Raw genomic sequence first — 26,213 nt, 5'->3', positions numbered from 1 at the left:
AGTTGTGCGTCATTTGCAGAGAATTGTGGTTGGAAGCATTCAAGTTGGGATCCCAGTGAGATAGGAAGCAGTTACACATAAGCATTAAATACACAATGGAAGCAGGAGGTGCCTTGTGGCTGCCCACAGTGGGGCGGGGCAGAGAAGGTGAGGACTTTCACTGCCTTTACCTGGGAAGTGGGGCCTGTAAGGAAAGGCTCCCTCTACCCCTGTGGGGTGCTTTCTATTCTGAGACATGTGTGCAGTTCTATAGGAGGCTCGTTAAGTGGCCGGGAAGGCTCCAAACAACATCTTTCATTCTTTTTCAGTAATTTAAGGACAACTCCCTCACAATTCCTTCATCTCTCTCACTACTTTCAGCCCTTGGCACACTCCCTTCATCTCCACTCACACTCCTTTTATCTCTCACAGACCCCCTTCTGCTCTTCTCACACTCTTTTAATCTCTTCTCTCACGCACTCTCCATCTCCTCTTCAACATTCGTTGATTTAAATCTCCTGCTCCCTTGTCCGCCTGTCACACTCATTCTGTCTCTCTGACACTCCCTTTGCTTCCCCTTACACTCATTATATCTCTTCTCTCACACTCCCGTTATCTCTATTGTAGTGGCTTCTTCTCTCACTCCATTCCCCTCTTCCCTCAAATTTCCTTCACCTCGTTTGCGCGCTCTTCACCTCCTCTCACAATCTCTTCATCTGTCTTCCTTACTCCCTTCACCTCGTTTGCGTGCTCTTCACCTCTTCTCACAATGTCTTCATCTCTCTTCCTTACTCCCTTCACCCTTGCTCACGCGCCGTCCCCTCCTCTCACAGTCTGTTCATCTGTCTTCCTTACTCCTTTCAACAAGCTTGCCTGCTCTTCACATCCTCTCATAATCTGTTCATCTCTCTTCTTTGCTCCCTTCATCTCTGCACACTTTCTCCCTTCTCCTCCTCTCATGCTTCTTTCATATCTCTCCCACAATGACTTCATCTCCTCTCTCACACTCTCTTCAACTCTCACAAACTCCCTTCTCTCGCCTCTCTCTCATACTCCATTTATCTCTTGTGAGAAACCTGACGGTATTCCCCCACCTACTCCCCCGGGATCATCCATTCAGGTGGCCAGGGAAGGGCCATCGATTTTGGATCCCGACCCTGGGGGGTGGACAAGCGAGGGAGGATCACCTGAGTGTGGGGTCACAGGGGATTGGGGGGAGAATACACAAGGGAGAGGCATGGAATTCCCTCTTTCCCAATTATACACCAACCCACTCTCCCTCAGCCTTCATGGGATATTTCCAATCACACACCACTCGCCCTCCCCATTTCTAACAAATACTGAGAAGAGGAAGATACAACTAAGAACAATGAGGATTACCCATAGGAAAAGCAGCAGGACAGGGCCTACTACCACCTACCCCTAGCTTGTCCCACTAATAGAGTCAGGCAAGGTCAAGCACTCTACTCCAACTGTGCACACCTAACTCCAGCTGACTCTTTACACCTGTATAAAAGGTGTGGCGTTGCTAGAAGTAATGAGCGAGCAGGGGATGCTGACTGGACCGGAGGAGATAAGGAGTGGTAAGAGGCAGAACGAGAAGCCTGGAGAGTATGGCGGGGAGCGGCGTGCCGAGACGCTGGCCCAGTGTATTTGAGGGGCTGTAGCGTGGCTAAGCAGCCATGTCTCCAGGGAGCTGACGTGGGGCAGACTACGACCTGCTGGCCGTGTCCAGAGAGATGCTCGTTCCCTTGGGACATGTGCCAATCCCAAGGGTGTCTGAAGGGCATGTGGTGAGACCCTGACCTCGACCAAGTGTATCCAGAGGACAGCACTTGCCTGCGCCGTGCTACCCAGTGAGTTTCGTAAAATTGCAGAGAGAATCTCTGGGGTGTGCGGGTGGCAGGAGCGGGAGTGGAAACACACAATGTTTACAAGCGGTATGAAAGTAAAGAAAGCCAAAAGCAAGAGAGAAAGTAAAGATAGCGGAAAGCAAGAGATAAAGCACAAATAAAGATGCGCTAGTGGCACGGAAGTAAAGATAGACAACAAATAAGTAAACTTTAAAGGGTGTATGGAAAAAGAGAAGGTGCGAGTGAACCGACAGACTGGAATAGTGAAAGTAAAAGCGAGAGAAAGGAAGCAGAGGGTACGAGCGACACGAATGTTGAAAAAGGAAAGTGCAAACGGCACAACAAAGAGAAAAGAAGGTGCAAGGGTGCAAAACCAAAAGAACAGAGTGTGCCAGGGGCACGATAAGGACAAGAGGAGTGTGCGAGAGGCCCGGCAAGATGAAAAGAGGGTGTAAATGTGCACAATAGAAAAGAAGGCATGCAGGAGGCACGGTGAAGTAAGAAAGAACAGAGTGAAAGATGCACAGAAGGGAAAAGGTACTAGAAGAAACGTACAGGGTGTAAGGAGAGGGGTTAGAGGTCAGAGTGGTCGCACCTGGGAGGAGCAAAGAGCCCAGCGTTTTCCAAAGTCTCTGATGCTACCACATGTAAGAACTGTACAGTGAAAGGTACATCCTGACCAGAAAAACTTTGTTTAAAGATGAAAGGGGCCAAAGCTTGGGGAAGGGAACCCTGAGAAGCCTGTCGAGAACTGTGTATTTTAGTATGAAACCAGAGGAGTACGAGCTTGGGGAAGGGAACCCAAGAGACCGAGAGACATTGTGAACTCTATTGACCTGCTGCAAGAGCCCTGCGTGGAAGGTTGCAAGGGCCACTCTTTTCAATTGAACTTTCTTGCACTAGCAGAACTACATACATGGGTAAGACCATCTGAAACCAGCTGTTGTTTACATTTTCTTTTTCTTGAATCACTAATTTTCTTTAAGAAGACTTGCTATCACATTTTGTCACAGAGTGAGGGCAAGCATAGGTTTAGACACAGACGGATTTTGGTTTTGGACTTTCAGACACCGACAACCCTTAGAAACCACAGTTGAGAGAACACCGCCTTAGAGGTCGGGCCAGTTAGGTGTTACTCCAACCCCAGAACTTTAATAGAGGTTTTTGAAACTGATACCATTGACTCAGTGTCTCTCTTGATGCCATGACTGTCTCACACTCTCCATGTCTAGAACTCCATTATCCACTCTCTCTCCGTCTTCTCCTCTTTCATACTCACTACATATCTCCCTCATGAACCCTTCTCCTCTTTCAACACTCTCATCTCTGCTCTCAGCCTCCCTTCACCACATACTCCCACTCCCTTCTACTAATCTTTCAGTCCCTCAATGTCATCTCTCAAACTCCCTTTATCTTAACTTTTGTTTATTTATTTGATATCAGAAATGCAGCTTCTCGAGCCCTCGCACTTCACACACCCCTCTCTCTCCCACACTCCCTTCTCCTCTCTAACACTCCCTTCATCCCTCTCATGAAGTCCTTTCATCTCATTCTCTCACTTCATTCTCTGGCACTTCCACCATCTCCCTCTCATGCGCCCTTCCTCCCACACTCTCACTCCCTTCTCCTTCTCTGTCACACAACCTTCTCACAATGTCAATCTCTTTACCCCACTCCATTAATCTCTCTCACAATGCCTTTATCTCTCTTATGCACTTGCTACCCCTCCGCTCACACTCCCTTCTTCTCTCGCTGTCATTCCCTTTATCTCTCTCACTCCCATCATCTCATCTAACACTCCCTTCATCTCTCTCACACACTCCCTTCTCTGCTCTCCTTTCTTTTTATCACTCTCTCTCCTGTCATCTCTCCCTCTCTCCCTTCTTCTATCCACTCTCTCTCTTTTCATCTCTATCTGATCTCTCCCACTCCTTTCATCTGTCTCTCTCCTCTTATATCTCACTCTCTTGCCCACTCTCTTTCTTCTCAACTCTGTCCTCTCTTCTCTCCCTGCAGGCCTTCTCATGCTCTCCTTTCATCTCTCGTTCTCTCTCTCTCTCCTCTCTCTCCCTCTTTCCCTCTCCTCTCTCTGTCCACCCCTCTCACGCCCCCTCTCTTCTCCCCTGCAGGTTGGCTGGTGCTGCTGCTGGCCTTCTCGGGCTCTCCCTCTCTCTCTCTCTCTCTCTCTCTCTCTCTCTCTCCCCCCTCTCTCGCTCTTCCTGCCCCCACTCTCGCTTGCTCTTCCTCTCCTCTCTCTCTCCTTTCATGTCTCATTCCCCATCTCTCTCCTCTTTCTCCCTCTCTCCTCTGCTCTCGCTGTCCACCCCTCTCACGCCCCCTCTCTTCTCCCCTGCAGGTTGGCTGGTGCTGCTGCTGGCCTTCTCGGGCTCTCCCTCTCTCTCTCTCTCTCTCTCTCTCCCCCCTCTCTCGTTCTTCCTGCCCCCACTCTCGCTTGCTCTTCCTCTCCTCTCTCTCTCCTTTCATGTCTCATTCCCCATCTCTCTCCTCTTTCTCCCTCTCTCCTCTGCTCTCGCTGTCCACCCCTCTCACGCCCCCTCTCTTCTCCCCTGCAGGTTGGCTGCTGCTGCTGCTGGGCGCTGGCCTTCTCGTGCTCGCCGCTGGATCCTTTGTGCTTCTGAGGTGCATCTGCCCAGCTTTGTTCAGGTACCACCTGCTGCGCCTAAGTGCCAGACATGTACTGCAGACTGCACCCCACATCACTGACCATGACTGCTTCACGTCAGAAACATGCACGCACACATGCATGCCACTTACCATGATGCCAGTCCACTCCCGAGGCCCTCTGCCCAGAAAGGACCCCCTCCCTGGCGTTCATGCAGTCGGTGGCAGGAGCCCGTCGTGTTTCATGCCGCTGCTCCCGTATTATGGGTGTGTGACGCCCAAGATCACACGGCGCTTCCCCCCCACACGAGCATTCATGGCGATTCGCTGTGACGGTGGGGGCTGCATCGTGCCCCCTGGCCCTGCTGCCCCCGCGTGCCAGGAAAATAAAGCTGTCTTTATTATTAAGAGTGGCCTTGCACGCCTGACACCCCTGCAGCGTCCCTGCACATGCCTACGGCGAGTCACTACTTCTCCGCCTCCAGAAGTGCTGAACCGGAAGCTGGGCCTGTACTAGGCTGAAAAAGTCAACAGTCAGTTGGGAAAAGAAATCCACCGCGACCCTCCGACTCAGCCCTTTATACATAATCCAAGGGCTCGCCTAAAAAGCCCATCTTTCCCGTGCCAGCTTCCGGTGGCGGGATAGGAAACCAATAACTTGTATCAAATTGTATCTCATAGTTTGCCTGCATCGGTCAGTTATCTGCCGATAAATTACTTCTTCAAACGAGCACTCTTAACGTCCAATTGCCATAGCAAGCTTTGATTGGAAGAGGGGGAGAGAGAAGTGTGGGGGGTGGGCTTGTCATTTAAAAGCGCAATCTACTCACCAAATATAAAACAATAGGCCTCATTACAAAATCAGCTGTGGCTTAAAGAATGTGTCAACAGCGCTATCACAGCCTTATTTCGGCGGTAGCAGAATTACCGCCAATAATAGCTGTGGCTGTGAAGCAACTCCTCCACGTTGAGGCCAAACGTCGGTGCATTTAACCCGGCGGATCTACAGCTTGCTACCCCCCCCCCTGGCGTCCATTGGACTCCACAAATGGGGGGGCTGGCAAGGAGTTACCGCCACTCATCAGAGATTGGCGGTAATTCCTCAGAAATATCACGAAATTATTGCCGAACTCATCATGAGGCAAAACTCACTCAACTGAACTCATTGAGGGCGCTCGGGTCATCTCCCATGCATGCACCTGTGGCTATGAGGGGTGGGGGGGGATCTTACTGAGCATTACTGACCGCCCAAGTCTTCCTTGCATAGCCACCTTCATTCGGCCAATGTCCTGCATGCGTCATGACCGCCTGGCACTGCCTGGCAACGCCTGGCAAACCTTAGGAGCCCGGCAGAAAGAATCTGCATGTTATGGTCCATAACCTGGGCATTTGTCCATTAGCTATGCCACTTGTATCCAACATTTCTCATTTTGCAGGCCCCTCTCCTTTCCCCTCCAGTAAGGTGCTGCATGAGACATTTCCTTTAGTTTGGCATAACAAGGCCGCAGATGTATTTTTACATGTACACAACCACTGCAAACAGATATTAAAAATAGTTCCAAAAAGGTGAGGCGACTGCTCCTCGTCCTGCTTCCCCCTTTACCTCCATGTCCATTGCAGGCACAACTCCCCCAAGGCCTTCGAGTCTGAGAACCGCCTGCCCCTGCAGGTCTTTGCGGACTGGGGGAGCGCCGTTTGTTGGGGGGAAGTTGAGCCCCAATTGCTACCGCCAGACACCCCCGCCGTTTAGGCTCCCAGGAGGCGCTGTCTAGAATGGGCGAAGCCCCTTCCGGTTTAGCAATGGCTCATTCGGAGTCTTTGTCTTATCATAGGTTGCCACAACCCGCCACGCCAAAGGTGGGTTACCGACCACCGTGGCTCCCCCTTTTCATCGCTTATAATTACAGCAATTTTGTGCAGATGTTCCAGAAAAACAAATCCATTCCCTGTTCCGACAAATGAACTCCATCCCTCAAGTAGTACTCCGTGTTTTTAAGATTGATCAAACCATGTCTGATATGCTGAAAGCCTCTCCCTTTGCAAAACTTAGCCATAGCCCAATTCAACTTCCTCCTTGAATTCTCCACGGCCGCCTGACTCCCAGCGCCCCTCCATTCGTGCCTCGAGATGATTTCTGACCACACGATTTAGGTCTCCCCCAATTCCGCCGATAACTCCTGTAATGAAGACATCATTTCCCTGAGCAAGATCCCCCTCTCCAGACCAGCCAAGTCATTGCCACCGAGGTGCACCACCAAAACATCGGGCCTCCGATGTTCCCTCAGGAGTCTGCGCACGTGCCCCCGCAGCTGTGCCCACTCCATACCTGGCACTCCATGCCATTGCACCCGGTATTCCCCGTCAGTCAACACCTCCTGCTTGTGTCGGGGGGGAAATTCTCCCGGGGTCGGCTGGGCCGTCCGCGGACCTCCGGGCGGGAGGCCCGAACTCCTCCCGTATATCCCAAAAGAGATAGAGTATGAGACACACGCAAGAAGCAAGGTGATTCTGCTGTTTATTAAACAAAACGGCAGGGATGGCCAAGGATCGTACGCGTCCATCCTGACACTCTCTCCATCGTGGGGCTCGCAGGCCCTTTTTACCTTAGTATGACGCGCTACTTGCGTCACCTGAGAAACATTAGCAAAAAACCTATCGCCACTCTGGATTGGTTCGCTGAGTGGTAGGGTTAGTATAGCATATGTATAGAGAACGTTGTTATTGGTTAAGGGTTCGTCAGGTGGTATACTTGGGTTGTCCCTTCAGTTTGATACATAAAAATTGTTACATGAAGACCCCTGAGGATTGGTCAATGTTAATGGCGTCAGTGATAAGGGCCTCATGTTCTGATTGGTTCACCCGCGAGCCCCCCAGTCTGGGACCATCGCTGTTCCCAGCTCGCGGTGCACCTGTCACTTGCAACAATGTTTCACTATGGGTATATGCAGACAATGTGAGGATTTATTCATAAGCAGGAAGGCCGACTACTCCCACCGCCGCAGATGTCCATTGAGTCGCTTAATTGTATCTGCCTGTGTCTTGAGACGGGGGGATCCAGGCGCCTTCTTCCTCCTGGGCTTGGCACCCTATCAAGTTCGGCTTGTTCACGTGAGGTGGGACCGTGGTTGAGGCAGAATTCTGCACAATTAATATTGCATTTCTCGCTGTGTGCCTGGCTTATCTTGCAGGTGCGACCTTGGCGTCGGCTTGCGGAACGAGAGTTTGCAACGTTGTGCCCTTGACTGTCTGCTTTCGCTGGGCTCATTCTGCAGGATCAGCAACCGAACTCTTGCTCATTTAATGTTCATGGAAGCTTTTGTTTGCGACCTACTTGGGCCTGGTGCATAGGTGGAACCGTTTGGTACAGAGCGCTTTAGGTTATGGTATCATATTGCTCTATCCCCAGTATCGTGTCTTCGTTATATTTCTCATTATGGTACATGGTTTTAGAAGAAGCGTGAGCAAGCCTTTTTAGATGAGTTCATTATGCGTCTTGCGTTTCTGCATTTTGAAAAGCCTATGTGGAAAATTATAAATATGCACGTCCGTGGGTGTGTCCGTCGCCTACGTCATAGCACTGAGTATGTTCTTCGTGTGGATTGGTGTGGGAGTGTCCGGTGTGTATGTTTGCATGAGTGTGCTGACCGTTGGCTAGGTCGTCATGGCATCTCTAACGATGTGTTGATTTGGTGCTGGATGGTTTAATCGAGTCCATCCATGCCGCAGGTGTCGGCATGTGCAGGGCAGGCTGGTGGGCAGGCGGGTGGGCACGCGAGTGGGCACATCCGTATGTTCTTGTACCAGGGTATTTGGTCGTCTGGGAGATGGGCAAACTCCTCTTGTGGCGGGTGTCTGGGCCGTGATCCTCTAGGCCAGGGTTGAGAGGGGATTGGTGGGAGCCTTTTGTTCACTTTTCCCACTTCAGTCCCCCCTCTGGTCGACTTGTCGACCACAAACATATCCTTTTCCTTATCTCCTCTCACTCTCCATATTTTAGTTACTCCTCCCAAATGTCCATAGTGGTTAATATGGTCTTCAAATGACCAGTACATATATACACAGGTTCCTCCAGGTGTGCAGTATACCCATTTCCCTATGTAGCTCCTTGGGTTTCTTGGGTTTTCGAGCTTCACAGATGGTGGGTCCAGGTGGTTGGTGATGATCTGGTTGCGCAACCTCTCTCTCTCTTTTATTATTGTGCCTCTGTGTTGGCCGTCATCTGCTGGCATCAAGGGGTGCATACCGACCATTTCGATCATCTCGTCTGTGGTGCGTGCCTTCCGGGCCTTCCAAAATCTTATTATGATAAGTGCAGCTCCAGCCAAAATAATGCATCCAACTATAATCTTCAGCCCATCTGACAGCCAAGATGGCATTCAGGACCATAGCGCCGAAAACCAGCTCTCATCCTTTTTCACACCTTTACTTTCATCCATCATTTTGGAGTGCATCTGGGCCAATTGTGATACTGCTTCTGTCAGTGTACCATTGTCGGCATCATTAGCAGGAATGAATGTGCAGCATGATTGTCCTATCTTTGCGCAAACTCCTCCTTCCATTGCTGTGAGGAGGTCCAGTACATATCTGTTCTGTAGTGCTACCATCCTCACTGCTCGCAGTTCCTCTTTTATTGCGTTGAATCCATTTACTGTAGAGTTAATTGTCATCATTAGTTCCCATCTAGTTATCTGGAGCCATTTGCATTTGCGTAAACCTGTAGTCCCGGATGTATTATTGAGGAGAAGAACATTGCTGCTCTGCTGAATAGTCTGTGTTCTGGCGGAATTGAAGTGAGTGCTGTTTCCGACCTTCCCCACAGGTAATTTCCTGTCAGAGGTTCTCCTTGTCTTTTCCTTCTGTTCAGGACAGTGTTGTTGCCGTTGTTTCGGTTCTCTGGCCCTTTCTGAAGCTGTGCAGATCTCTTCTTCCTTTTGTTTCCTTCATCCATTTTGGGGAAGTTTGCCACATTCACATGTTTCTGGGGCACCACTAGTGATGGTATATTAACGTGTACTATTGTGCATACACCATTCCACAGAGGGGGCAGTGTGTGGTATGCCTTGTCTCCACAGGCCCAGTAATGGTCCATTACTACTGCTGTTCCTGCTCCCCCCTCAGGTAGCTCTGTCACGCTTGCACAGTTGGTGTTGTATCCTACGTCCACTTCTCCTTTGTGTTGGTAGCATACCTTAGGTGCAGTCATCGGCAGTATTGTTATTGGGTCTTCATCCTTCTCTATCCACGATAGCATGGGTACATACTTGACCCAAGTCATCCAACATCTGTTGTTGTGCTCAGCAATAGTTGTAGTATCTTCTCTCGTTATCATGTTGCTGCCAACCACTCCTGTGTCCCATTTGTCACCCAGGTACACCTTCCGTGTTATTATTATCAGTGGTCTTTCCCAACATCCTTGTTTACCAGGAGCTTCAGTGGCGTACCAATCACATGGTAGGTACTGTAGTGTAACTTTCTTCGTTTCTCCTTTTTCAGGGCCCCTTGTTATGTATCTGAATGCTTCAGCATGTAAACTGGCCTTGTGGTAACTCAAATAACTCTTAAGGAAGTTATTTTCGTACGGGTATGTGTCTCGTGATTTCCATACCAGGTGCACCGTGTTCCCTTGAAATCTCCCTTTCGTTTGGAACAGTGCCAGGTATATTATACATCGTGCTGTTTTTCATCTATTTCCGTGGCAACGAAAGTTCTGGAAGCACTCATGGCGTATGGGATCAATGAGCAGATGTAGCAGCTGTCTTCTGTTGTTTGTTTACCTATTTGAGTCATGTGTTGGTACCACATGTTGTTTGAGACGTGTGCTGAATTTTGTATGTAGTTGTCAATATCTTTATTGTCTGAGTATGTGCTGCGTTTAACTCTATTTCCCTTGTATGGAATTTTGCTAGTACCACCTGACGTAACAGCTGTTGCAGCTGGGGGTTGGGGGTATGTTAGGTTTGGGTACAGCAAAAATATTTATAGCATAACTGTTCCGCCATACAGAGGCAGCCACAAACCCGGTGATCATCAAAATCCCTATCATCTTTATTACAGAGGCTAGTCTCACTGGCATTTTACTCTTACCTTGCTGCGGTCCGGCAGCTAATTCTTGCGACGTTAAAGTTGCCCGCCTGAACATTCTCAATATGCTTGTTATTAGTGTTAGTTGTTGTTTTCAAGCTCTCCCTATCAAGTAGTTGTTCAGTGCCCAGGCGAAGAGCTGTTCCCACGCCAATCTAAGTGATCTATCTCTTAGGGCAGGCAAGTATGGTTGGAGGTGGGGCATTGATTGTTCTATGGCCAAGAGAAATGCTGTGTAGTAGACACGTACCCTCCTCCTTTTCAGGTACTTTGGCCTTTTTATGTAATAGACAAATTGGTGCAATAATTCTTCAGGGTAGTTATTGTCTGAGGGTATCATCTACTCCTGGGCAGTGAACTTTGTTAGTTATCTGTTTTCTTAGCAGTACAATAATACACCGTACCTGCATGTGCGAGAGAAAAAAAAAGAGAACATTCAAGTGTTTACATGTGTATGTGCAAAACAATGTCCTTCAGTTGGGTTATTATTGCAGTGGGTAGGGGGTCAATGGGCAGAGGTTTCTTTACTCTTTGATCGTGTGACCATGGGGTGGGCGGTATGGTAATTACCCTTCTCTATTTCAGTAGTTTTCTCTGGGGAATCAGGGGGGTGGCAGGGTATGGGGGCACTTTGGCCGTTAGTTGCGGTAGAAGTCCCTTCCTCCATTGGCGACGCTGTTGCTGCTCTTCCAATGGCCCTGTCGGTGACGCTAGGGCGGGTCTGGAGTTTGCAGATCTTTACGTCGTGTAGGTGATTCCAGGCACGTTTGTCCTGTAGCTTTACTGCTCTCGTTGATACTTCCTCTACCAGGTGGGGGCCAGTGAAGCGTGGGCTGTTCCACTTTCTGTTGAAATTGCGGAGTAGTACGTGGTCACCTTTGGCAATTTTGCACAGTTTTCCCTTTTCCAATTCTTCATCCGCGTCTTCTTGTTGATCACTCTTAGACCTGCCCCGCGTGCGCTCGAGCTGTTGAGACACAAACACTACACTAGTAATCAAAGAAGACACATATTGGTACATTTCATCACCAAGGACATTTGCAGTACTCTCATGGTCGGTGAATGCTCTTGATGTTGCGTCAGAGGAAGGCGCCTTTGGCGTCCGGTCACCACCTCGTGAGGGGTGAGGTGGTGGTCGGAGCTTGGTCTATTCCTTAGCTCAAATAGGGCTAGCGGAAGGCAATACAGCCAACTCTTCTTTGTTGTTTGCTGTATTTTTGCAATTGCCTCTTTTAATAGGCCATTCAGGCGTTCGCATATACCGTTGGCCTGCGGGTGATATGCACATGCAAATTTATGCTTGATGTTCAGTAAGGATGTGATATGCTGGAACATTTCATTGGCGAAATGCGGCCCGTTGTCTGACCGCAGTATTTCGCACACTCCCCACCTGGGGAAGACCTCCCTCACTAGGAATTTAGCTGCTCGGAATGCATCTGGGTGTGAGCAGGGCCCTGCCTCGATCCACCTCGAGAATGGGCACACAACTACAATCATATACCTATTTCCTTCACATACGTTGATCATATCAACATAGTCAATATGGATGTGTCGGAAGGGTCCCTCTGGCCGGGGTATAGTACCTTTTATCACCTTCAGCGTGTGACCGGCCGTGAACTGCTGACATGTGAGACAGTTGCTGACAAAATTTGACACATGGGAATTTAACTCGGGGCAGAACCAATCTTCCCTAATTCGTGCTGCGATGACTTCCTTGCCTGTGTGGGCTGGGTGGTGTAGTTGGCTCAGGGCGATGTTCAACAGTGCCAGTGGCATTACCATCTTTCCAGTGCTACCCTGGCGCCATAGTGCGTCAGTTGGCGACATTGTACATCCTCTTTTTACCCATATATCTTTTTCTGCCATTGGTGCAGCCGCTTGTAGCTCCATTATCTGTGTGGCTGGGAGATGGGTGTACCCTTCTTTTATTAACATCTCCTTAGCTATTCCCCTCCCTCTCCCTCTCTCTGACTCTGGGGGGTTCCATATCTCACCAAAATATGCAGCATACTTCGTGTGTGTGTCTGCTGCTGCATTCCCTTTTGAAATATGGTCTTTTCCATTAGTGTGTGCGGTGCATTTGACCAAGGCTAATTCTTGGGGGTCATTTATTACTTCAATTAGTTCAGCCAATAAGAGGGCATGTTGCACTGGGGTGCCGTCAGCTCTCCTAAACCCTCTTCTCCTCCACTTGGAGAACCCTGAGTGGACAGTAGATGTGACATATGCACTGTCGGAATATATGGTCACTCGCTTGTCAAAGCTTTCCTTCAACGCCAAGATCAGTGCGACCAATTCCGCTGCTTGGGCAGAGTAATGCTGTGGTAATTGTACACATTTCATCGCCACACACACCGGTACCTCTGTCATTTTTACCACTGCTGCCCCAGTTCTCCTAATCCCGTCACTTTGGTCAATTGTTGATGACCCATCAATGAACAAGAGATCACCTCCGTCTAGTGCATTCTCTTCAACCCTTCTAGTGCATGAATACATTTCAGTAATCTTTGTACAATCGTGTGCATAGTCTCCTTCTTCAATTGCTTGTGCTATAAACTTTGCAGGGTTGACCGTGCTGCATCTAACAATTGATAGTTCAGCTCTAGATAATATAATCTCATAACCTGACGCCCTCTGCGTTGTTATTGTGGACTTAGGCTTGTTCAATATTGCAAATAATGCATGTTCCACAAATAGTGTGGTTGGGCACCCCATGGTGATTGCTGATGCTTTCTCTACCGCAAAGGCAGCTGCGGCGAGACCTTGTTCGCAAGGGAAATGACCTAGCATCACAGGATCTAAGTGGCCACTGTAAAACGCTACTGGTTTGTAGCCCATGCTTGTTTTTTGAGCCAACACTGCTTTCATTACTGTTGAGTCGCAATGTGAAAATATAAAAAATTGTCGTTCATAATCTGGGGTGGCCAGTACCGGAGCGGTTGATATTGCATCTTTCAGTTCATCAAAAGCCTCCTTCATTTCCATTGTCCACCCCAACTTTTTCTCCCCTTTGTTAGCTTCTTTTAACCCCTCAAGTAGGGGTCCTATGTATGAGCTGCAATCAAATACCCATGCTCTGCAGTAGTTGCACAGGCCAAGGAACTGCTGTAATTCTCTCACTGTTTGTGGCAATGGCATTTTTAAAATTGCCTGTGCTCTTTGTGGTGCAATCTGTCTTCCATATTGGGATATGAGCTGTCCAATGTAAAGTACTTGTTCCTGACAGTATTGTAGCTTTTCCTTGTCTACCTTGTAACCTTTTTCAGCCAATATTGTCAGCATCTTTACTGAGTCCTGTCTGCATCTTTTTTCGTTTGGGCTGCACAATATTATGTCGTCAACATACTGTAACACTGTGCTGTCTACTTCAATGTTACCCAAATCCATCTGTATTACTCTGTTGAATATTGAGGGTGACTCGCAGTACCCCTGTGGCAATCTGGTGTGTTTCCACTTTGTGTTTCTGTAAGTGAAGCTTGTCAGATCTTGTGAGTCTGGGTGCAGTGGTAATGAGAAAAAGGCATTTTTAAGGTCGATCATAGTAAACCGTGACGCCTCTGCTGGAATGCCGCACAATATTGTGGCCGGGTTTGCTGCTATGGGGTATTCTGCTTCCATTATGTTGTTCAAAGGCCTGACTTCCTTTATGAAGCGCCAAGATCCACCTTTAGCCTTGCGCACTGGGTATACAGCTGTGTTGCATGGAGATTCTGACGGGACCAATATGCCATTATTTATAAGGGCCGTTATTGTTTCATATATGCCCTCATCTGCCTCTTTTGATAGTGGGTACTGTTTTACTCTAGGGAGTATTGCACCCTTTTTCAATTTCATTCTTACCCCCCCTATGCTTTTTATGCACCCCACGTCATAGGGGCTAGTAGTCCATAATGATGTGGGTACTTTTGCCATGTCCTCCTCAAAAAATGGAACTGGGGTGGACGTGGGTGCCTCAAGTGCCATTGCAATTTTCTGTGCCACTTGTTTGTACGTCACCCTTAGCCATATTTCCACACTCATCATAAATACCATTTCGCCTTCTTCCTTTTCTCCTGAGAAGAGCTCCTCATCTGACACCTGGGTGAGTCTACATCCCTCTGCTAGTGCTATCACTGCCCTCCACGCTCTTCCTTCTCTGTCTTGGGCATGCACTGCAATGTAATCAGCGGTTGCTATAATGCTCTCTATGTCCACTGAAATCACCTTCCCTTCTGGTTCGTTGGCTGGCGTTTCTGGTCTAAACAAGTAGGCTGCTGGCCTCCTCCAGATCTTTCCCTCTATCCCTGGCATCCATGCAAATGCCATGTCCGTCCCGTACTGGAACAGTTCACCATCTACTGGCTCAGCCCTAATCACTGTCTGTCCACAGTATGCCTGCATAATCTGTCGCTCAGTGAGCATGTTAATTCCTGGAGTGGAGCAAATGATGCCGTCCTCCGTAAAGGAGATCGTCATATTCAACCTGCTCATTATGTCTCTCCCCATTATATTTACTGGTGAGGCCCTAGAGTATAAAAGTGGGACTGACATGTCATAATCCCCTATTGATAAGGGAATGTTATCAGTAAAGGGAATCAACTCCCTAGCCCCAGAGAATCCTTGGGTGTTCATGGCTTCACCTGACATCTTAAATTTACCTTCCCTTATGCAAGACCGGGTCGCCCCGGTGTCAACAAGGAATAATAATTTTTTGTCACCTATCGTTACCTCTATGCGTGGTTCCTCCGCACTATTAGGTGTTACCGACAGGATGGAACACACCAAGGTCGTCTGTGGGCTGTCCTATTGGAGGTATAATGATTGACCACTTCCCGTGTAAGGGTTGTGTCCCAGCACTGTCACCCTACCCAGTTGCGTTTGCTGTAGTTGGGTATTGGTTGAGGTTATGTTATGATCTTGGACTTGTGCAGGTGGCTGTACTTGCTGTGCTGGATATGTCCGTGGCTGTTGTTGTGTTACTAGTTGTTGCTGTCCATTTCCCTGTTGCAATGTCTGCTGTTGCTGGATGCCCTGCTGTTCCTGTGTGAGCTCTTGTTGTCCCTGTTCACTCCACAACGGTGTGCCTGGTCTCACTCTACACGTACGTGACATGTGGCCTACCAATCCACAAATCCAACACACCAGTGGTTCCCTGTTCTGCTATGGAAAGCATCCTGTGTTGTCCTGGTATACTGGGTGCCCGGTGGGGTAGGAATTTCTAAGTCCCCCCACCTGTTGTGGTGTGTTAAATCCGTATCCTCTCCCTCTCATTATTCCTCCCCTTCCCCGGTTATAATTATAATACCCAGCCCCTGGCGTTGAGTATCCTCCTCCCATGTTAGTCGTATATGGTTGGAGTGGCGGCATCTGTTGTGTTACAGTCTGCGATGATTGTATTTGGGAGGGGTCTTGTGCAGCCACTACTTGTGTGGGGCTTTGAGTTATTGTGGCAGGTGTAGTTATTAGTGCGCCTTCCATCGTGTATTTAGTGAGTTTCTTCTGTACTAGTTTAGCCTCTTCCGTTTTCCTATCCTCTTCCTTTTTTTTCATTTTTTCTTGCCATGTCCTGCAATGATGTACTATAGTCAGTTATATTTCTGGCCATGCTTTTGCTTCCATCCCCACTACTTTCTTCAGTTGTTTCTGGACTGCTTCGGGGAGCCCCTGTACTAGTATATGATAGAATATTGCTGGTGTTTTGTCCCATTGTTCTCTAGTTTCCATACGCCACTTCTCTTGAATTTCCTGGATATAATCAACAGGATCTTCGTTCTCACGCATCTTGCACGAGGTAATTGCTCCTATGTCTGATGTGTCCGGATACTGTACCCTCCCCTCAATGCCTGCCATAATGCATGTCTGCAGTTTGCGAATGGTGCCACATCGTGAGATGTGTTTGTTATTGTTACCCCGGGGAAGCCCGCTCTCTTCCAGATGTCATCCGCAGCATCACCCAATATTGATATGAGAAGGCCCTTTACATCTCCCACTGCCAACTTCTGTCCTGCGGTGTGTTTTTCCATTTCATATATCCATTTACCCGCACCTCCACTTAATGATGGGAGTCTGCACTTTATATTTTCCTTGTCTGCATGCTTCCAAGGGACGTATTGTGGTCTAACCCCTCCCCTCTCTAGAAGAGGCATTAAGTTGTGTCCCGTTTTACCCCCTGGGTTCCACAAAATCACACCCCTCCTCTTCTTCCGTCTCTTCTACATCGTCAGTTTTGTCCATATTTCTCCTGGTCTTTACTCTTACTCCTCCACTACTTCCCCTTCTTTCATCATTTCCTTTATTTATTGTGGGCCTGTGTATTCGTTCTCCCTGCCTGCGTCCAGGGAGGTCTCTAAGCCTTCCTGCATAGGGCGTCAGTTCGCTTGTGAAGGGCGCTAGTTTAGATGGGCATGGTGCACGCAATGGGCGTGAGGTGGTGGAGCATGTATGACGGGACGGTGACGGCGTGGCTTCACGTGTCTGCCCCTCCGCCATTCCATGCTCCTCCCCCTCACTTCTCTGCAGATCTTCCTTTCTCCTGCAGATCCATGGTGAGTCTTTATTTGTCCGGGTGGTGTATAGTTTATCTAGGCTTTCCCTTTCACTATTTCTTCCTTCCTTCTCCATACCTTCTTCTTCCTCACTACAAAAGTCATTCATAAATGCAACCCCCAAACTGTCTTTTTCCCCCCAATCGTTACTGTTCTTAAGTCTATTAGGTCCGTTCCTCCCTTTTCTTCTTTACTAATCACTCCCCTTTGTGCTGATGTTGTTGCTACTTCTGTGCCTCTATATACATGCCTCCTTACTTCACTCTTCCCCCTCCTATCTTCTCTTTCCCCTTCGTTTCTCTCCGCTATTCCTCTACCAATTTCCTCTCTTTTCTTTTTTAATTCTTCCATTACTTCACAACTCATTTTTTCCAATATCTTTTCATCTTCTTTCTTCCTTTCCCATCTCTCCCTCTCCCTTTCTAATATACTCTCTATCATCCTCCCTTCTTCGTATTTCCTTGTCGTTTCTGACAGTAATCTCTTCTTCCATATTGCCATTTCTTTTTCTTTCTCCTTTCTCCTCTTCCTCTTTTTTCCTGTCGCGCAGTGCTGCTCTTGATACCCTTTCTGCTGCTGCCTTTAACCTTTCGGCTTCTCTCCTTTGCTCCTCAGTTCGTTCTTTCATTTTTCCCAACTCATTCTTACCTTCTTTCCTTTCCCGTGCTCTCTCTCTTTCCCCCCTCTCGAGCTGCTTGATCAGTGCATTCTGCTCATCCCTTAATTCTGCTAATCGTTCCTCCAAAGTCTCTTCCTTTCGTCTTAACAGCTCTTCCCCCTTTCCTTTCCCCTCCCCCCCTTCCATTTCACTCTCCCTGGTATTATCCTCATCCATTTTCCTTACCACCTCCTTCTCTTGTCCTGTTAATGAACCTCGTAATTTTAATAGTATCTGCGCAGCTACCCACTCATCATTTCCTACGTCCGTAGTCTGCTCTTCTTCAGTCCTCCCTCCCCTGCTAGCATCTTCCTATGAGCTGATCCCGTTGTACTAGTCCGCTCCTCTTTCGGGTGGCCACCTGTAGCTGTATATGGAGGCGGGCTGTATGCTGGGTTCGAGTACCCCTCAGCCGCCCTTAATTGTTCTCTTGCTATTTCTCCTAGTTCTCTCAAAGGGTACAACCCCCCTCCCTCTGTTTTTACTACCTTCGCTAGAGGTGTATCGTCGCTCTGTTCCTTTTTTATTTCATTTTCGGTTGAGTTGTCACTCTTTTCTCCTCCCTCTTGTCCTTTCCCCATGTTCTGTGTAGCTTCACTCTCCTTTTCCCCATTCTCTCCCTCCTCCTTAATCTCCTTATCTCCCGTTTTTTCCCCTACAATGAACATTCCGTTTGGTCCTGGTCGGGACCCTTGGAACATCCTCCATAAGTTGAACACCTCCACGTGGTGCGTCAACTTCTTCCCCTTGTATGTATTGTGCAGATGGTTTAATAGTGAGTGTTGGGTATATGGATCGAAGCTACCATTAGGCGGCCATGGTGTTGTCATTTTGTTGTCCGTCCCCTGTGTCCATTCTATGCTGTATTTGATCAAATTCTCCCTATGGGTGATAGTGTTTTACATATGTGTTGCAGCGGGGTAGTGAGGGTGTTCCCCCACCCCCCCAATCCTGTCCCGTATGACATAGTAGCGCTCCACTTGTTCCCCTTCCCCTATTTGGTAGCGGTTGTCTCACTAGTAGTTTACAATATACAGACTTATATCTTTACCTGGCCCCGTAAGTTTGGGGACTTGCGATAGTCCGCTAAGGAAAAATTAGTAAAATATAGTATTTACATTTGTATATTCTTTTCTTTCGTTTCTTCCTTTATACAACACCCTTACGGCCCCCTGCGGCTGAGGCGCACGTAGCCCCCTGCGGCTGCGTGCCCCTTGTTACGATCTTATACTGCCGTCCTACTTTCACTTGCTCCTCCTCCCTCTTGTACACTTTGCCATGCCCGGCGTTCTCCGTGCGCAGCCACGTCCCCCTTTTCGCCTTCCCCCGATCAACTCATTACCGTGTACCTCTGTTTCCCCGCCTTTAACACAGCTCTCCTCCCCACCACTCAAAAATAAAGATGCCTGGTTCTCGAGATGTCCTATGTAAGCCCTGCTGGTGACGTCACCGATCTCTTCAGACTACTGGTAAGTTCTTCATATATTCTTTAAGTCCAAAATACACTTGCAATCTACCCCCGTTAACCCCACAGCCGTCTTCCTGTCACTCCTGGAACAAGGTAATCAATAATATAATCGGACTGCGCACTCTGCGTCGCCTCGCGTGTGATACGCCCCTCGACAGGAGGGCTTAACCAGCCAATTATCTTCCGTATTGGGCAACTAGCTAGCTACCGCCTACAGGGAAACGTCATCTATCTATCGAGTTTCCTGCTCGAACAATAGGGATCTTCATCTACTCATTGATCAATAATTGCCAAATCGTAGGAAACCGCACACACACACCCTTACACGTGGTCGCGACCTAGGCCAATCAGTGTCTATGAGCGGCCGCACGTGATGTTTTCGTGCTCCGCCCCCTTCTCTCCCGTAACGTAGCGGACTGCTCTCGCATTTGTCCGGCTATCATTCATTTCATTGCCAACACTAAATTATCAAACCTTCGACGCGCACCTGTGCAATACCTCCCGTATTCAATTCCTCCCCCCTCCCTCACAATTTCACATTGCTTGTTGGGCGTGGCATACTCACCAAGTTCTCTTGATGCGGGGCCGCTCGACTGCGTGCACCCCTCCAAGCGGCTCGCCACCTCCCCTCGTCTGGACTACGTCTGGACACTCGCCAACCGCGGGCGGGATACTTCTCAACCGGCTCCCGAGGGCCAATATCCGGATTGCGCCGTCCGGTCTTCTCGCAGTTCTGCGATGGTCCTGTAGTCCTCAAAAGGGGGCAGCGGCAGAGGGGGCCGCGCCGCCGGGCCTCCTCGCAACGGGAGTACTTGGAAAAATAAAAATAAAAGCGGACCTTAAACAGATCTCAGCAGTGCCTCCAACTTGTCGGGGGGGAAATTCTCCCAGGGTCGGCTGGGCCGTCTGCGGACCTCCGGGCGGGAGGCCCCAACTCCTCCCGTATATCCCAAAAGAGATAGAGTATGAGACACACGCAAGAAGCAAGGTGATTCTGCTGTTTATTAAACAAAACGGCAGGGATGGCCAAGGATCGTACGCGTCCGTCCTGACACTCTCTCCATCGTGGGGCTCGCAGGCCCTTTTTACCTTAGTATGACGCGCTACTTGCGTCACCTGAGAAAAATTAGCAAAAAACCTATCGCCACTCTGGATTGGTTCCCCGAGTGGTAGGGTTAGTATAGCATATGTATAGAGAGCGTTGTTATTGGTTAAGGGTTCGTCAGGTGGTATACTTGGGTTGTCCCTTCAGTTTGATACATAAAAATTGTTACATGAAGACCCCTGAGGATTGGTCAATGTTAATGGCGTCAGTGATAAGGGCCCCATGTTCTGATTGGTTCACCCGCGAGTCCCCCAGTCTGGGACCATCGCTGTTCCCAGCTCGCGGTGCACCTGTCACTTGCAACAATGTTTCACTATGGGTATGTGCAGACAATGTGAGGATTTATTCATAAGCAGGAAGGCCGACTACTCCCACCGCCGCAGATGTCCATTGAGTCGCTTAATTGTATCTGCCTGTGTCTTGAGACGGGGGGATCCAGGCGCCTTCTTCCTCCTGGGCTTGGCACCCAATCAAGTTCGGCTTGGTCACGTGAGGTGGAACCGTGGTTGAGGCAGAATTCTGCACAATTAATATTGCATTTCTCGCTGTGTGCCTGGCTTACCTTGCAGGTGCGACCTTGGCGTCGGCTTGCGGAACGAGAGTTTGCAACGTTGTGTCCTTGACTGACTGCTTTCGCTGGGCTCATTCTGCAGGATCAGCAACCGAACTCTTGCTCATTTAATGTTCATGGAAGCTTTTGTTTGCGACCTACTTGGGCCTGGTGCATAGGTGGAACCGTTTGGTACAGAGCGCTTTAGGTTATGGTATCATATTGCTCTATCCCCTGTATCGTGTCTTCGTTATATTTCTCATTATGGTACATGGTTTTAGAAGAAGCGTGAGCAAGCCTTTTTAGATGAGTTCATTATGCGTCTTGCGTTTCTGCATTTTGAAAAGCCTATGTGGAAAATAATAAAGATGCACGTTCGTGGGTGTGTCCGTCGCCTACGTCATAGCACTGAGTATGTTCTTCGTGTGGATTGGTGTGGGAGTGTCCGGTGTGTATGTTTGCACGAGTGTGCTGACCGTTGGCTAGGTCGTCATGGCATCTCTAACGATGTGTTGATTTGGTGCTGGATGGTTTAATCGAGTCCATCCAATCCTGCCGGTGTCGGCATGTGCAGGGCAGGCTGGTGGGCAGGCGGGTGGGCACGCGAGTGGGCACATCCGTATGTTCTTGTACCAGGGTATTTGGTCGTCTGGGAGATGGGAAAACTTCTCTCGTGGCGGGTGTCTGGGCCGTGATCCTCTAGGCCAGGGTTGAGAGGGGATTGGTGGGAGCCTTTTGTTCACTTTTCCCACTTCACTTGGCTGTCCAGCTTGCCCTGACCCTTGATACAAATGAATGGCCCACCACCCAGGCGGACCGTCGCCTTCCCTTCATCGATGCTACTGTGAGGAGATAGGAGGGAGGAACCGTTAGTCTTACATTTTTTCAGGCCTGACGTATCGCTTAAAACAACCAGACCTCCAGCCCCCAATCCGTTTGATTGCCTCTGCTCCCAGGCCCATTCCAGCCGCTGATGTAGCTGCCCCTATCCTGAAGGAATGCGTCCGTAGACCCCCTTCGAGAACTCTGCCTCCCCCAGTGCCATGTCCATCGCCTTTCTAAATTGAAAAAGGCTTAACGCTGACCCATCGTTATGTACCAGAAAAGGGTCCTCCTCCCCCGTACGAATCCTCCAATTCAAATACCTGTTTACGCATCCTACTGGACAAACTGGGCTGTCCTGGGTACCCCTAACATGATGCTTCTGCCTTTCCCTGTCTGATCGGTCTTGGATCTCCTCAGAAATTTGTATAACCGCTCTCCTTGCACCCCAATGTCACAACTCCTAAGGAAACTTAAACCCTTACCCTTCTTGTTGGTTGGTACCAACTCGCTTACCCTTAACGCCCCAAAAAATGCCAGTGAGAAGGCTGCTGTGAACAATGCTTTTTCATACTCATCCCTACACACCACCGCTAAGCTCCTGATTATTTCATGCAACTTGCCCACATCTATGGGCCGTCTCTCGTCAGGTTTACTTGTCACCTGCTTGGCCCAGCCCCTCATTGCCATGACAATGTAGTGCTCTTTGGTGGGATCGGGCCTGCCCCCCATTTTATAAAAATGCGCAACCGCTGCCAGGTGATAGACCACCCAAGCTGTGGACCTTCCTTGTTGCCAACACCATCCTACAAAGGCCTGCACTCACCTTTCCTTCTCGCTCTCGGGCAGGATGTTGTTTTGAAAGGCTATGAAGCGCTCCCAGCACCCTCTATATCTTCGCATTGTGCCTAGTGCAAGCGCCGTGTCGATCAGTGAGTTCAGATCTCCCCAACCAATCCCCACCATTGTGTCTGAAAGGGTGTCATATTTGTGCTCGCCTCTGGGTGATTCTCCCGGAACTTTCCCCACTGTAAACGAGAAAGAGAATCAGCTGCAACATTCTTAACCCCGGGTATATGTCGTGCCCGGACCTCTGTATTCAGCTACAGCAAGCACCTGGTTAGTTCCCTGAGTAGCCTCAGCGCCCTGCCATTCCTACTTGTACCCTGGTTGATAATCTGAACTACCGCTAGGTTGTCAGACCACACCATTACCTTTTTGTCTTGCAATTGTTCTGGCCAGAGCTTGAATGCCACCACTATCGGGAACAACTCTAGTACTGTAATGTCCTTGGTGATCCCCTCTGCATGCCATTGTGCCGGCCATGCCTGCCCGCACCATCTCTTGCCCAAGATGGGCCCAAACCCTAGGGCCCCTGACGAGTCAGTGACCAGCTTCTAGCCATTTCCGTTCCCCAGGTTATCTCTCCACATCAACACCCCGTTAAAGCAGTCCAAAAAGGTATTCCACATTTTAAGATCCTCTTTAACCTCCTTTCCTAGGCGCACATGCTGGCCCGCATGCTTCAAGCCCACCGTTTTTAGCTCTATGTTCCTAGCGAACACTTTACCTGTCGGGATCACTCTGCCAGCAAAATTCAGGCTGCCTGCTAGGGACTGAAGTTCCTTCAACGTGGCTTTTTCCTTGCCCAACATCCCTGCAAATACCTCCTTCAACCTCATTACTTTCTCTCCTGGCAGCCTGCATTCTCCTGCCACCGAGTCAATTTCAATCCCCAAAAATACCAATGTCGTGACTGGACCCACAGTTTTCTCTTTTGCCAGTGGAACCCCAAACTCCTCCATCAACCCTTGAAACACCCCCATGAGCTCCTTGCAATCCTGTGTTCCCCTTCTCCCAATAAACAAGAAATCATCGAGGTAATGGAGTATCCCCCCGACCTTGGCTCTTTGACTTACTGAAAATTCAAGGAATCGGCTGAACCTCTCAAAATAAGCACAAGAAATTGCACACCCCATCGGTAAACATTTGTCATAGAAGTACTCCAGTAACACCTTGAACCCCAGCAAATGATGGCTGTCCTTGTGGATTGGCAGCAAACGGAACGCCAATTCTATGTCGGCCTTCCCCATGAGGGCCCCTCACCTAACGCTTTTACCAATTCCACCGTATCTTCAAATGACGCGCAATGAACCCTGCATTGATCTTCAGAAATGCCATCATTAACTGACTCCCCCCTCAGGAAAAGACAGGTGCTGTATCAGTCTGTACTGCCCCCCCCTCCTTTTTTGGCACCAGGCCCAAAGGGGACACTACCAAGTTTTCTAGTGGCGGTGCAGTGAAGGGACCTGCCACCCTCCCCAACTGCACTTCTTTTCCCACCTTCAGTGCCAAGACCTCAGGCATTGACAAAGCAGACTTCAAATTGCCAGCCTCCCTTGGTCCAATTTGCCCGTTGAAAGGAATCTTAAAACCCCACCTGAAACCTTCCCACAACAACTTTGCATCACTATTGTCACAATATGCATTCAGAAACGGAATCATAGCCTTTAAACGTATTGGCGTTGGTAGTTGCGTTTTAATCATGCTTGCTTTTTTCCTTGCTTTTTGTGCTGCCCTTTGCCTTACTCTCTCTGCTGGAGGAGCTGTGCCTCCCTGCGCTCGGGCCCTTCGTGTGCTTGAACCTGCATGAATTTCCGTATGTGCACTTCCCTTCAGCAAACAACCAACATTCTGGTAACTCCCCCTGGTAGTTGGAATGGTTATTCCAGGAAGAGTTCCCTCGAAAGGACCCCCTCCCCCTTGAGTAGGACCCCCTGCCCTTGCCCTGTGTTGCTCTCTCGCTTGCGACAGTCTCATCCACTGGCCTGGATGGGACCATTTTTGTGTCTATGTAACCTCCCACATCAACTTCATCCCAGGTCATTGCTGGCCATACCTGTATTTTGAGTCTAAAACCCCTATCATAATTGATCCATGCATCTCCCCCAAGCTTCAAATACTGCTCATGAATATACTGTTTGTACGCGATCAAAGCCACGCCATTTTGTGGGAATTTTTCTGACATGATGGTGGCATACACCCGGAATGCCCTTAACCAGGTATGAATATTGAGCTCAATTTTCGGCTTCTCCCTCTCCTTCTTCTCCCTTTCCCTCTCAGTTGGCTCACTGAAACCCTGTCCAGAGGGGACCATCCCTACCAACTCCAGAATATCCATGAACTCCTTCCTCCACACCCGTTCCTTGCATGCCAGAGGGATGTGCCAAGCCAGCGCGTTAATCGCCACTCTGGTTGGCACAAGCCATGGCATGGGCCTCCCATACATTGTGGTATTGTTAGCCGGCTCTTGCCCCTGCATCTGTTGAGGGGCCTGTGCCCCCCACCATGGCGTTCCCCCTATTTGGGGGGTATAAGCGGTGCATGTCCCCTGCGTCGCAGGACCTTTTTCCCCCCATCTACCCCAGGTTCACCCCTACTACCGGCCCACTCGCCCCAATCATGGGCTGACTCCCCAACCGACCCTCCTGTTCCGGGACCACACCTCCCTTCTGAGCCCCTTTTCCCACTAGGTTCAAGGCATTAGTATTACAAAAAGGTATCTGTCCATTTACACCAGTCCCCCATGCTTCCATACATTCCTTGAAGATACCTTTCACCATCTCCAAGGTGGTTGGACCATCAGCTGCTACCGCTGGCGTGGCTACAGGTGAGCCGCGAGGGCCTCCCATTGGCCTTGGAGCCTCAGCAAGGACAGGTGCCGGTGTGGCTTCAACCTCCTGCCCCCTCCCCTTTCCTTTAGGAGTGTCTTTCTGTTTTTGAGCCGCCACTGCCTGCTGCTGGCTGTCCTTCTCTCTCTTTGTCATCACTCTTTTCCTCTTGACCACCGGCTCGTCCTCCTCCTCGAGCTCCTCAATGTCCTGCCCCTCTCCCTCCTGGGAGTGCACTTCGACCCATGCGTCTTCCACGGGTGTTGGTGGAAACAAGAGTGGTGAATCCGACCTCTGGCTGCGCCCTGCCACTTCAGCTCCGACCTGTGATGCCATCTGCAGCATCCAACTGGTGCCATATTTGTCCCCAGCCCTCCTTGCCATGACCAAAAATGCTTCCAGGTCATCCTTCTGCTGGTCCTCGTGGCTTTTTCCTTGAACCTCCATGGTTCTTATTGGTAATGTAGCTCAAATTAATGGCAGTCTTATTTTATAAGCTTTCCACCGAGCTCCGACGTTGCTCATCTTAATGGTGCGACCCTCTTTGCCGTACCGGCGCTGAAAGCCGCCTCTATGCGACCTTCCGGTCTCTTTCTGTGTCGTGTTGTAAGCCTTCTTCCCTGCTGCCGGCTCTCCACCGCTTGCCCCCGCTGCACGTAGCGACCTTCACCGCCACCGCTCACCCGAAAACTCTTGGGAGATACAGAACCTGTGATTAGAACTCAGGTCTCCTGCATCCCCAGTTCCAGCACTTATCACCTGTGCCAATGGTCTCTGCAATGGGGAGCAGGACGGCTGCTGCTAGAGACTTCCTCTGTCCCTCGCAGCGCCCCCTTTCCGCCTCCGTAATGCTCTGGTGGAGGGGCCGCTGGTGCTCCAC

General features: G+C 49.5%; 1 protein-coding gene across 1 annotated transcript in view; it reads left to right on the top strand.

Moving 5' to 3' along the window:
• The window catches only part of MPL (MPL proto-oncogene, thrombopoietin receptor), a 301,040-nt gene that overhangs the window by 259,945 nt on the left and 14,882 nt on the right, over positions 1 to 26,213 (top strand). The window contains exon 10 of the mRNA XM_069642442.1: positions 4,406 to 4,496. Within this exon, the coding sequence (XP_069498543.1) occupies positions 4,406 to 4,496 (91 nt within the window). The remainder of the gene's footprint in view (positions 1 to 4,405; positions 4,497 to 26,213) is intronic.

This window comes from Ambystoma mexicanum, chromosome 1q, assembly GCF_040938575.1.
Source record: "Ambystoma mexicanum isolate Mex_15411 chromosome 1q, UKY_AmexF1_1, whole genome shotgun sequence".
Classification (NCBI taxonomy): Eukaryota; Metazoa; Chordata; class Amphibia; order Caudata; family Ambystomatidae; genus Ambystoma; species Ambystoma mexicanum.
The sequence above is the reverse complement of the archived record's forward strand: the minus strand, read 5'-3'. Positions and strand labels throughout refer to the sequence as shown.